General features: G+C 39.7%; 2 protein-coding genes across 3 annotated transcripts in view; both read left to right on the plus strand.

The window, feature by feature from the left end:
* Positions 1-5631, plus strand: part of LOC130863322 (zinc finger protein 431-like) — a 36818-nt gene extending 31187 nt beyond the window's left edge. The window contains exon 4 of one of the 2 annotated variants that reach the window (XM_057753244.1): positions 5542-5631. In XM_057753244.1, coding sequence (XP_057609227.1) covers positions 5542-5551 — 10 coding nt within the window. In that variant the 3' untranslated portion in view covers positions 5552-5631. The remainder of the gene's footprint in view (positions 1-5541) is intronic. The other variant, XM_057753243.1, reaches the window with a different exon arrangement.
* Positions 5548-8183, plus strand: LOC130863325 (zinc finger protein 431-like). Its single transcript, XM_057753248.1, has 3 exons — positions 5548-5668; positions 5864-5924; positions 6667-8183. Exons 1-3 carry the CDS (start codon positions 5635-5637, stop codon positions 7958-7960), a joined length of 1389 nt encoding a protein of 462 aa, XP_057609231.1. The 5' UTR covers positions 5548-5634; the 3' UTR covers positions 7961-8183.
* The last annotated feature ends 5873 nt before the right edge of the window (positions 8184-14056 follow it).

The raw sequence follows: 14056 nt of genomic DNA on the forward strand, positions 1-14056 counted from the left end.
CTATAGTTTTTGCCACCTAAACTCTTGATATCTGCTACATTTTTCCAAAAGGCAACGTTTGTGGGCTCTACCTAGCAACAAGTTCACTTTTGGTGTCTTTTTTTAACTTGCTTCTCTGATGCTGTGATTAAATCTATTAACAAAAGGATTCTAGGGGGGAAAACTGGATTATTTAGCTGATTCTATCAGGTTATAGTCTTCCATGTTGGGAGTTTAGGCATATAAATTCAAGCTGGTCACTAAAAGGAGATTCCATGGCCAAAGACTGTTTCCTGGATTTCCTCTTGCCTTCTCACTGTCTCATGCTCAGATAGCTACCTTTTCCATTCCAGGCCCGTAGCACAATTAATAGAATCTCGGAGATAGATATTAGGGTTCAACCTGAAGATCAGAAAAGCAAAAGAGTCAGCCACTGGCTTTACTTCAGCCCCAGTCTGAAAAGTCAATCCCGCCTCCAGGAGTCTCGGAATGGCACTGTCTGAGAGCTGTCTCCTCCCATTTATATTCCTCTCTAGGGCTTCTGATAGAGTTCTTTATTATCCTGAGTGAGACAACTAAAACACACATAGACAAAAATGGTGTGTACTCACTCATATGTGAATACTAGCAGTTAAGTAAAGTGCTGTAGTGAAAATCTTCCTTGTATTCTAACAAAATAAAGCTTGCCTGAAATTCAAAGAGCCAAGCTACCTTCAAGTTAACCATAGAGGTCTGGAGGTCTGTACATACAGAGAGCATATTATATGGCCGAGCAGTTATAGGTAAGCTTTGGCTGTGACTGGCTCCTTTGTCTCTCTGATCTTTTAGCATTTATCCCTACATATCATTCCCAGGCTTTTATTCTGAACACCTGTTAGAACTTGTGCTACATTGGCACACAACTTTAAGGCATGATTCATGAAAATGTTGATTGTGGGTTGCAGCCAGGGGCACAGGATGGAGCTGCACATGGTGCTCTTTCCAGGGTCACTGTGCAGCCAGATAGGTTCTTCTCTCTTTTATGCCTAAGCCTCTAAGTGAGATTGGGGAAATTTTTTTGTTGCAACTTCTGTGCAACAAACTCCATTGGTACCTGGAATTCAAACAGCACAAGACTCAACCACACTTACGACTGGCTGGGTCTGCCTTCGGGGAGTTAATTGGCTTCTTCCACACAACCCCATGTATATTTTTTCAGAAAGCTGCTCCCTCTGCCCTGTGAGTTCAGGGTTTCCCCTAGACTCCCTCTCCTCAGGTTGCCACTCTTAGCTCATGGCTGCATGGTAGCAGCTGCAGCTCTCCTCGGCCAAGCTATGCACCTGTGTTCTTCCATCCGAGATGCTGCACAGCTGGATGCTCCACTGTCAATGGTGGCAGATTTTGTAAGAAAACTGGGAATTCTTTTTTTTTTTTTTTTTTTTGGTTTTTCGAGACAGGGTTTCTCTGTGGTTTTGGAGCCTGTCCTGGAACTAGCTCTGTAGACCAGGCTGGTCTCGAACTCACAGAGATCCGCCTGCCTCTGTCTCCCAAGTGCTGGGATTAAAGGCGAGTGCCACCACCGCCCGGCCTGGGAATTCTTAAAGAGAGGTATTAGTTGAGAGAGAGAGAGAGAGGGAGAGAGAGAGAGAGAGAGAGAGAGACAGAGACAGAGAGAGAGACAGAGAGAGAGACAGAGAGAGAGAGAGAGAGAGAGAGAGAGAGAGACTGACTCCATATTCAAAAATAGGAACACTATTACAATGGAGGAAGTTAGGTCTCTTTATGATATGCTAGATGATTTAAAAATAACAATAAAACGAGAGAATAACTAATTTAGATTGGATTTATATATTGTCAATTATAAACTGATCGGTTTTATTATTTCTGTTTTATCACTAAAAAAGTTGGATAATATTAGTACTAAGATACAAGTTTTATAAAAACTTACTAAAACAGATCCTAGAAATATTTGGATTCACATAGAACCTGTGCTCTTCGGTCAGACTTATTATGCAGCCTTGTGTTCCACTGTCAGCGTAGAGCTAGAAGTATGGAAATCTCCCGAAACCAACTTCTTTCAGAGAGATGTTATGCTGATGTACAAAGGCCATCTCTATATAATGATCAGTCCTAGGAGGAATTACAATCACCTAACAACAGAGACATCTGCCTGGAGAGGCACACAAAATTCCTCTGCTCATATGGGCATCCCCCTTCACCCTACATTTTTATAGTATCTACAGCCCTCGACATCTCTCATGGAGAGATGACTGCATATGGGGGGAGAGCCATTCAGAGAGAAGTTGCAGGGATAGGGCCATCCAAGCCCTTTGAAACTGAAGCCCCTTGAATTTTAGTCAGAGGGAGCAGATTTGATGTTTTTCTACTGTGCTTCATTTGGTCTTGCCCTGGGCCCGTCCTCTTTTATTGTATCTCCATTTCTCTCAGAATATGAATGGTGTGCTGTGCTGTTGTATGTAGGAAAGATGTAACTTGTTTCTTTCCTGAATTTACAAGGTGTTACTGTCAAGGATTGTCTTGTGTGTCTGGAGAGACTTTGGACATTGGAGCGGTGTAAGGGTTGTTGCAGATTATGAGGATTGTTGAAGTGACTAAATGAATTTTCATCATGGATGGCCATTAGTCTAGAGTAACCTGGGTTGTATGTAGTTGATTGAATATAAAATCTCTATGAACTTGCCTCTTAACACTGCTTTCATTGTGTCCCATAAATTTGTGTATGTTGTGTGATCATTTTCATTGAATTTTAGGAAGTCTTTAATTTCCCCCTTTATTTCTTCCTTGACCTATTGATGATTCAGGTGAGCATTGTTTAATTTCTGTGTGTTTGTGTGTTTTCTGGAATTAGTATTGCTGTTGACTTCTAGCTTTAAACCATGGTGATCTGATAAGGTACATTGGGTTATTCCAATTTCTTTTTTATATTTGTTGAGGTTTGTTTTGTTCTGTTACTGAGTATATGGCCAATTTTTGAGAAGGTTCCATGAGGTGCTGAGAAGAAGGTATATTCTTTTCTGTTTGGATGGAATATTCTATAGATGTCTGTTAGGTCCATTTGAGTCATAACATCTGTTAATTCTCTTATTTTTTTTTTGTTCATTTTTTTTCTATTTGACCTGTCCAGTGTAGGGAGGGGAGTATTGAAGTCTCCCACTATTAATATTTGGGGTTTAGTGCATGATTTAAGCTTTAAAAATGTTTCTTTCACATATGAGGGTGCCTTTGTATTTGGCATAGATGTTCAGTTTTGAAATTTCCTCTTGATGGATTTTTCCTGTGACTAATATGAAATGACCTTCTTTGTCTCTTTTGACTGATTTTAGCTTGAAGTCTATTTTATTAGATATTAGGATAGCTATACCCACTTGTTTCTTAGGTCCAGTTGATTGGTATATTTTTTTCCCAACCCTTTACTCTGAGATGATGTCTGTCTTTGAGGTTGATATGCATTTCTTGTATGTAGAAGAAGGATGAATTCTGTTTTCGTATCCAATCTGTTAGCCTGTGCCTTTTTGTAGGTTAGTTGAGTCCATTTACATTAAGGGATATTAATGACCAGTGATTGCTATCTCCTGTTTATTTAGTTTTCATTGTTGGTGATGTTAATTTGTGCATTTTTTTCTTCTTCAGAATTTGCTGTTATGAGGTCATCAAGTGTCTGTTTTTGCTGGTGTAGCCATCTTCCTTGGGTTGGAGTTTTCTTTCTAGTATTTTGTGTATGGCTGCGTTTATGGCTAGGTATTAGTGAGATCTAAATTTGTCACGGAATATCTTGTTTTGCCAATGTTCTGAGACTGGGTAGGCTCCCAGGGCTGGATTTGTTCCTGACTTCTGCTCCCCCAAAGGAGTCTCACTCAGTTCTACTCCTGTGAAATTTGTTACCTAAGGTGGAGTTCCTTGCCTCAGGACAACTTTGGCCTAGATTACTGGCTTTGACCTGTATCTTTAAATCGTGTTCTGGATTCCCTCTAGCAGAAGTCCCTGGGTTGGAGTTGGACCTGGAAAGGTTTCTGGTTTCTGTCTGCTGCCTAGGAAGTCCCAGGCTCTGGCGCGCTCTAACCCGCAGAGGACCTGCTTACTTCCTCAGAGGTCCCAGACTCGCGCTTGAACCCACAGAGGTTTCAGGTTCCTGCCGATTCCCTTAGATGTCCCAGACCAATGCCTGAATCCACAGAGGTCCTGACTCGGGCCTACTTTCTCTGAGATCCCAGACTCATGCCTGCCCCCCCCCCCCCCCATCTCTGGTTCCTGCCTATCCCCTCGGAGGATTCAGGTTCACTCATGCCCAGGCTGACAGAGGTTCTGGCTCAGACCTAGTTCCTGGGAGGTCCTAGACTCACGCCCAGATCCACCGGGGTTGGCTTAGGTCTACTCCCTTGAAGGTCCCAGATTCATGTCCCGACCCTCAGCAGTCTCTGGCTCTGGCTCACTCACTCAGCGGTTACTCCCCTGTACTGTTCCGGTGGAGATTGTTGACTCTGGATCTGGTCGCTGGCTCACTCCTGATCCGCTGTGTCCCGGGACTGGGTTTGCTCCTGGCTTCTGCTCCTGATGGAGCTCGTTCTCTCTGTCCTAGGTAGCTGGTTCAGTCCCACTCCGGTTCCGGTAGAGATCGCAGACTCTGAGTCAGGTCGTCTCTCAATCCTGATCTGCCAGTGTTCCAGGACTGGGTTGGCTCTCAGGGCTGGGTTTGCTCCTGGCTTCTGCTCCCGGTGGAGCTCGTTCTCTCTGTCCTAGGTAGCTGGTTCAGTCCCACTCCGGTTCCGGTAGAGATCGCAGACTCTGAGTCAGGTCGTCTCTCAGTCCTGATCCGCTGTGTCCCGGGACTGGGTTTGCTCCTGGCTTCTGCTCCCGGTGGAGCTCGTTTCCTCCGGCCTCCTCTGCCCTAGGAGTCTCTGTTTCATAAGGTCTTCATCTGCCCATTTGTACGTGTTTAAACGTGCAGTGACTTTTAGTAAAATCTTAGTGATGTTACAGTTAAAAGTAGGGCAGTTCGGGTTTTTGGAAGATGAATATAGAACTCATTGTAGTCACATCAGTAAGACCTTCTGAGTCTTTCTACTTTTTGTTTGCTTTTTGACTGATTTTTGCATGGGAGACATGGTCTTAATATGTACTTCTGGCTTTCTTAGTAGTGACTGCATAGACTAGGCTGGCATTCAACTCTAGCGCAGATTTACTTGCCTCTGACTTATGATTGGAGCATTTAAAGGCATGAGCAATATACACAGCCTGTCTATTTTATTTTTCTTTTTTGTAGTTAATAATTGTTTATATAATTTCTCTCCTATGTACTCTGTACAGTTGATCTGCTTACTTGTCTGCTTACAATTACTTGTTCAATAGGCGTTTCTCTTGCAAGGTGATACCCATTCACAAGGTACAGAAATGATACCTTTTATTCAGGTCTCTTCCAAAGTGACTTGGTAATTACATTATAATGTCTATTTAATGGAATAAGTTTAGGGAGTACCAGAATTATATGACTATACTCAAAGAGGTGTACATTTTCAGTGTTGCCATTAACATACTTTCGTTGTACACATGTATGGGTCATTTCAGATTGCAGTGACCTATGATGATGTGCATGTTGACTTCACTTGGGAAGAGTGGACATTGCTGGATCCTTCACAGAGGAATCTCTACAAAGATGTGATGCTGGACATCTACCATAGCCTCAGTATCATAGGTAAACCTAAATTTTCCATCATGTTTTTAAATAAGGGGACAACTGTTCCTTAGTTTTTGAAGTTCTTCTGTAATTTGATTGAGAAAGAAGAATGAGGTGCATAAATTAGACATGGTTCTGAGATACAGTAAAGATAGTAATTTAAATTTTGCACAAATTTCCATAATATATCATACATTTTCTACTCTATTGTAGGATACAGTTGGGAAGACCATAATATTGAAGAACATTTCCAAAGCTCTAGAAGACATAAAAGGTAATTATCATGTGCAATCTGATAAAAAATATGCCTCAGAAGAAATTGTAATATGTTCTGGAGTTTTTACACTAACCCATAGTGTAAATAAACTCAGCTTCATGTTGATTGATGTTTATTAAAATCTCACATAACCATAAACCTTAATTTCAAGTAGGTGAATTGCATATCCAAGGCATTCTTTTAAGAAAGAAGACCAGAAACAATGCCTTAACAGATATCACCACTTGAATCACAACTCAGTGAGAGCTGTAGAACTGCCATACCATCAATTTTACACCAACCATATTACAAAAGGTATACATGTTGAAGAGGTGATAAGTACATCCTTCAAACCTTCTAATAAACAAACAGTCCATAGTAAAGATAGTGTTACTCATAATACCGAGATGGGCATTTACAATCAAGAGTCAAGGAGCAGTTGTTAGGAGAAGCTCTACCTTCTATAACACATGTCTGTATCTGAATTTTGCCATTTTCCTACAAATATGTAAAAAAGTCTCATATAGAAAAGATTCTATAAATGGGAACTCTTTAATAAAGTATCTTTCCATCATAGACATTTTGAAAGATACAAAATAACCCAAAATTAAGGGTAACAACATGAGTGTAAACCCAGTGATAAAACCTTAAGATCTGATTCCACTTTACAAATAAATTGTAAAATTTATTTATAGAGATACAAAGATCAATGGTTTATTGAAAATAGTAAAGCTCTTACGTGTCTCAAATATTCTTGCAGGCCTGAAATAAATCATACCAAAGAGAAACATTCTGTGTATAATCAGTATTTTAAAGCTTTTGCATATGACAGACATCTGCAATGGACTGAAAGCACACTTATTGGAGAGAAACCCTATGAAGATAACCAATGTGTTAAAGCCTTTGCTTTTAACAAACATCTTCAAAGGCATGAAAGCACACATACTGAAGAGAAAACCTGTGAATTTAATCAATGTGGGAACTCCTTTGCTCATGACAATGCTCTTCAAATACATAAAAGAGCACATCTTGGGGAGAAACCCTATCAATGTAATCAATGTGGTAAAGCCTTTGCTTATCACAGTGCTCTTCAAATACATATAAGAACACACACCGGAGAGAAACCCTATAAATGCAATCAGTGTGGCAAAGCTTTTACACAAAAATGTCATCTTCAGAAACACGAAAGAACATTTACCGGAGAGAAAACCTGTGAATTTAATCAATGTGGGAAATCCTTTGCTCATGACAATGCTCTTCAAATACATAAAAGAACGCATCCTGGGGAGAAACCCTATCAATGTAATCAATGTGGAAAATTCTTTGCTTATCACAGTGCTCTTCAAGTACATATAAGAACACATACCGGAGAGAAACCCTATAAATGCAATCAGTGTGGCAAAGCTTTTACACAAAAATGTCATCTTCAGAACCATGAAAGAACACATACTGGAGAAAAACCATATGACTGTAAACAATGTGGTAAAACTTTTACACGAAATTGGCATCTTCAAAATCATAAAAGAACACATACTGGAGAGAAACCCTATCAATGCAATCAGTGTGGCAAAGCTTTTATACAAAAATATCATTTTCAAAAGCATAAAAGAGCACATACTGGAGAGAAACCTTATGAATGTAATCAATGTGGTAAATCCTATGTTAATCCCAATGTTCTTCAAATGCATAAAAGAACACATACTGGAGAGAAACCCTATGAATGTAATCAATGTGGTAAAGCCTTTACATATCACAAGTATCTTCAAATACATAAAAGAACACATACTGGAGAGAAACCCTATGAATGCAATCAATGTGGTAAAGCCTTTACACAACAAGGTAATCTTCAAATACATAAAAGAACACATACTGGAGAGAAGCCCTATGTATGTAATCATTGTGGTAAAGCCTTTGCTTATTACAGTGCTTTTCAAATGCATAGAAGAACACATACTGCAGAGAAACCCTATCAATGTAATCAATGTGATAAAGCCTTTGTACAACACAGTAATCTTCATACACAGAGAAGATATACTGAAGAGATACCATATTAATATAGTCCAGTGGTGAAGCCTTTGCATGGCACAGTTAAGTTCAAATGCTTACAAGAACATACTGTACTGAAACCCTATGACTATAATCAATGTGGTCAGGCATTTCCTCCCACAGTGGTCTTCAAGTGCATGAAAGAGCACATACTGGAGAGCCATTGCATTGATGAGTAATCTTCAAAATCATCAGAAAAAAAGTTGTACCTCAGGGGAACCCTAAAAATATAGTGAGTGTAACAATGTGTTTCACTTTATAAAGCATTAAACCTTTTTGTGTACAATCAATCTGTTCAAGCCTTTGCTTATTATAATAGTCTTTGAGTGCCTATAAAATATCATGAGCATATTATTGTAAAGTATTTGGTAAGCTCTTTACCCAGCACACTTACACTCTTACACAAAAGCGCATTAATTTTTTGGAAATAGTTGACAGTGTCAGTAATTGTTCAAGTTTCATGATGTCATTTTTTATATTTTTATATATTTTTATAGTTTGCCTCTGAAAACTCATGGGAAAAAAATTTATTAATTTATGAAGCTCTGTGTAGAATAAAAGGTTCAACGAAAGAAACACGCCCTGATCTTGAAACTAGAACCAGTGAAAGATACACATACTGGCCCTAAAATCAAAGCCAAGAAACCACACTCTACCCCTGAGCTTGAAAACATGCAAATCCTGTGCAGAGAAACCAACCAGGCCCTGAACACAAAACCACAGTATGAAATCCAGCCTCTGAGCTTGTTTTTTTCCCTGTAAAAACTCTGCTCTTAAAAGTCCCTGTAGAAGCCCAGAGCATATACTGTTGGCTTCTGGCATTTTCTCATCTACCAGAGCAACCACTCTCCTGCATTCATACCTCCAAAATAAATCCCTTGAGCCAGTTTTGGGTAAAGAACTTTTTCCTGACCAGAACAGAATCCTTGTGTGGTATCTCCCTTGTAGAGCCGAGCAAAGAAACAAGGGACATCTCTGATGAGAAAGCCCTTGTGGAGCAGTGCAGAGAAGCCAAGGATACCCCTGCTGGGAAACTCCGTTAGGGGAGCACAGCAGACGGCAACGTTACCCTGGATCCAGAGCAAACTACTACAGAAATAACATTTGGCACAGAACTGAGTACAAATGAACATCTCTGCCAGGAAACTCCCTAGTGGAGCCTAGCAGAGAAGTCATGGGCATCTCTGCTGGGGTGCTTGCCGGGGGAGCAGATTAGAAAAGTGATGGACAAGTTTTCTGGGAAACTCCCTGAGGGGAGTGGAGTAGCACAGCAATGGAATCTCTACTGGGAAGTTCTCTTAGCAGAATGGAGTGGAGCCCAGCCCTAATGACTCTCTCTCAGAAAGGAGCAAGATTCCCACATAATGCAGGGGAAAGTCCCCAAGCAGAACACAACTTCAGGTATGGCCTGACTTTCTGACAGTCAATATTCCTTTCTCCTCACAGCTTTTAGTATTCAGGATACCTCCCCTTTACAGTTTTATGTACAGCCTGACTTCTCCCAGCCAGCATAACTTATTTTGGATACTTTCCCTCCATAGCTTCAGTTAGTCTGACTTCCCAATATTCAGGATTCCTTTATCCTCACAGCTGTAGATACCCTTGACATCTTCCCTTCACAGCTGGAGGTATTGCCTGACTTCTGACAGTTAGACTATCTTTCTCTTCAGAGATGTAGATACCCAGCCTACTTCCCTCCACAACTTCAGATATAGCCTGGCTTCCCAACAGTCAGGACACCTTTCTCCTTGCTGCTGTAGATACCCAGGGTAACTTCCTTTCACAGCTGTGGGTATAGCCTTCTTTGACAGTCATGGTACAATTTCATGCAGATCAACACTTGCAGTATGAATATAAATGTTATTGTAACCCTTTTTGATTTAGTATTTCTTTTTAATTACATTAACTAATTCAGGCATAGCAATCTATGGATTTGTATTAGTTCCTTTTCTGTTATTGTGATATAATGTCTATGTCGACTTACAAACGAGTTTGATTTGGCCCTTGGTTCCATATGGATACAGGATCACCATGAAATTTGCATGACAACATGCTAGGCATGGCAGCTAAAGCAGTAGGCTAAGAACTTACATCCTTTTTTTAAATACATATTTTTTTAGATTTATTTTTTTATGTATACAGTATTCGGTGTACAGTATGCCTACAGTCCGGAAGATGGTGGCATATCTCTTTAGAGATAGCTGTGAGCCATTGATGCTGAACGATTCCAATGACCATGATTGTTAATTTCTGTTATATTCTTGGTGAAGGCTGTAGTGTTTGTGTGTTTCCCTTCTTAGTTTTCCTGGTGTGAGATCATCTATTGCCTGTATTTTTATGGCGGTAAGTAACTTCCTGGAGATGGAGTTTTACTTCTAGCATGTTATATAGGGCTTGAGTTTTGGTTAGATACTCTTTAAATTTGACTTTTTAAAAAATCAAGTATCTTACTCTGTCCGTCTATTGTTGACATCTTTGCTGGGTGTATTTTCTTCCTGATGTCCATGGTCTGTTCTAGTCTATGAGTTATCAGTCCAGGTACCTCTGAATTTTAGTCTCTTTTGAGAGGTCAGGTGATTCTAATGAGTCTGCCTTTGTTAGTTGGACTTTTCCTCTTGCTGCTTTTAATATTCTTTCTTTGTTCTGTAAGCTTAGTGTTTATTATGTGTTGAGGTGATTTTTTTTCCCGCTGGCCCAATCTATATGACGTTCTGTAATCTTGTACCTTTGTAGGCATATGCTTATTTATGTTGGGAAAATTTTCTAGAATTTCATTTATAAAAATTCTCTGCATTTTTATCCTTCCTATGATTGTACTATACTTATGTTTGGTCTTTTCATAGTGTCCATGATTTCCTGGATATTTTGTGGTAGGAATTTTTTATACTTAGCAGTATTTTGACTAAAGCATCCATTGCCTCTAATGTGCCTTGCACATCTGAAGTTCTTTCTTCCATCTCTTGTACTCTCTTGGTGAAGTGTGATGCTCTACTTCCTGTTCACTTACCCAGATTTTCCATTTCCAGGTTTCCTTCCACTTGTTTTCTTTTTTTTTCTTTTTTTTTTTTCCACTTGTTTTCTTTATTGTTTCTATATTTATTTACAGATCTTGAATGCCTGATTTACTTGGCTTTGGATTTATTGATTTTTTTCAAATTCTCTTTGTCTGTTCCTCAATTTCTGTATGTGATTTGTTTATATCCTCTTAGGGATCTTTATCATCTTCATAATGTAATATTTAAGGTCATTTTCTTGTGCTTCAGCTGTGTTGGATTGTTCAGGTCTTGTTGCTGTAGCATAGGTAGGCTTTGCTGATGCCATATTGCATTTTTCTATTATTGATTGTGTTCTTAACACTGGCATTTAGCCATCTGGATTTGAGGTGACTTTAGGTTCAGGTGTCAATTTCTGAAATTGTCTTTATTATATGGGTGTTTTGTTTCTTGGTTTCTCTTTCCTCTCTGGTCTTTTGCCCTAAATGACCAAGAGTTCTGGTGAGAAATGTGTCTTTGGGTACAGAGGCAGGGCGGCTTGGCCACCAGCCTAGGGGAGGAAACAGAATGTTTATCATCTCTAAATAACTCTGCATTTATTTCTGCTCTGCACCAGCTCCTCTAGTTATCATATTACACCCAAGTAAATGACCCATATCCACAGTTATATAGAATTTAACTCCTGATAAATCATCTTCCATCTTTCTTCCTTTAATATATATTATTATCTTTTATTGAGTGCTCAATTCTCACCTCTACACCAGCAGTATAAAATGCCTACAAATGGGGTCCTACAAGTTTTCTCCAATAGCTCTGCCCACACATCCATGAAACCACATGTTGTGGCGTCATCTGTCGAGGGTGTCACATCGGCTGACATCTGGCAAAGACCAGCTTCAGTGGGATTTGTATGTTTCATGGTAGTGGTGTGAGGACTAGAATTATTAAGCTAAAGTAACAGAGATGTAGGAGAAATTAGACAGAGACACAGAACAGTTGTAGAAAGGCCACTTGTTTATTTCTAGCTGCCCAGACTCCCAAAATAACCACACGGAAACTGTATTAATTAAATCACTGCTTGGCCATTAGCTTAAGTGTATTTCTGGGTAACTCATTTCTTAAATTAACGTCTCTATTATCTGTGTATCACCATGAGTCTGTGGTTTACAGGGTAAAGTTCCAGTGTTTCTCTCCACCTGGGCTACATGGCTTCTCCTGACTCTGCCTTCTTTCTTCCAGCATTCAGTTTAGTTTTCCCCACCTACCTCTGTTCTTCCCTGCTATAGGTCCAAAGCAGTTTCTTTATTAATCAATGGCAATAACAGCACACAGAGGGGAATTCCACATCCCAGAACAGCATCGAGAGTGACATTCTGTGAATACTGGACCCAGAATCCTTTATTTTCCACACGTTTATATACTTTACTCCAAAGGGAGGGAGGAGGCAACAGACCTCATTGACATGATATAAGGAACAGTCTCGAAGTTCAGGGGGAGTGCATCTACTTCCACACCCAGAATACTAATTAACCACATCCTAGACCAGGATCTCCTGTTTGTTGCCACATTTGTTGTCAACAGCATTGAAAGAGTAAAAATCATTTCAAACTCTGACCTCCAGTCAAAGTAGATCTGGTTCCCAACTGTGGCCCTTACACATATCTTCCTGAGAGCTGCCACGCTTCCTGCCACACAATAATGGACCAAACCTCTGAATCTTTCAGCCAGCTCTATTAATTGTTATGTTTATAGAAGTTACCGTGAGTATGTTGTCTCATCACATCAAGAAAACACCTACGAAGGCCGTATGTGATCAAATTCAGTAACTTCTCATCAAAGGAGGAAGTAGCAGAGCAGAGGATCTCAGCATACCCCTCCATTTCTTTTGTGTCTTAACATTTTTATTTTTTATTAACCAGGCCTCTTTGACATCTTTGATAGTTTTATTCCTAGATATATTGTTGAAGTAATTTTGAATACAATATTACCATGATTTCTTTCACAGCGTGCTTGTTATTGGTATAAAAATGCTACTCTTTTTAAGATCATTATTTATTGTATTAGTATTATTATATCTCTGAAGTTTTATTTTTATATATCTTTTCCTGTTTTTAAAATTTTAGTAATATTGGCTTTACAGAAGGAATTTGAAAGGGCTTCTGTAGTTTCTAGTGTTTTTTTTTTTTTTTTTTTTTTTTTTTTGGTTTTTCGAGACAGGGTTTCTCTGTAGCTTTGGAGCCTGTCCTGGAACTCCCTTTGTAGACCAGGCTGGCCTCGAACTCACAGAGATCCGCCTGCCTCTGCCTCCAGAGTGCTGGGATTAAAGGCGTGTGCCACCACCGCCCGGCTCACCTCATAGATTCTTGACTATGGTCCTAAGCCTGTCTCCCCAAGGTTACTCACCTGTGCAACATATCCTAGAAGAATATCAGGTCCAGTCAGTAACAGAAAAATAAGATTATAGGGTTAGGGTCCTGGGAGGGATGCTCTAGACACAGGGCATTATCAAGGTGGTATCTCTCCAGATGGACATAGCAGAGCATCTCTCTTGGTCTGTGCTTCTACCCTGTCCAGTGTGCATTGTGGTATCTGTTTGACTTGAGTAAGGAACATTACTGGATTCTGGCTATCAGGCACAGCCTTGTGTCTAGTGGGTCTTTTGACTAAGCTATTTTTGTATATGTAAATGTCATTTTTACTTTGTTCATTACAGTAACATTCTGATTCAGTTGCCTTTCTGTCCAGTTGGAGCACAAGGGGCAACCATGTCATTATTCCCACACTGGGTTAAATGTATGCTAAACACTACATATAATCTATCATGGAGCCCACCAACTATCATGATCTATTAAATTATGTTGTGAAGAGAAATTTATAGCATGCATTCACTATTTCCTCACCTAGCTTTCAAAAGAGAGCATATCTTACTTCCTTGTGACCAGTAATACCTGATTCATTTCCTTCAGAGAGGAAATCTCATGAGAACACTTCTAATTTTACTTTTGACACAATGAACAATGAATCCTACTATGCACAGGCTTATATAGTTGGTCCTCCTGTGTGGTTAGTAGAAAACCTAGGAATCCAGTACATTCATTCTGTACATCATGT

This window comes from Chionomys nivalis, chromosome 21, assembly GCF_950005125.1.
Source record: "Chionomys nivalis chromosome 21, mChiNiv1.1, whole genome shotgun sequence".
Taxonomy (NCBI): domain Eukaryota; kingdom Metazoa; phylum Chordata; class Mammalia; order Rodentia; family Cricetidae; genus Chionomys; species Chionomys nivalis.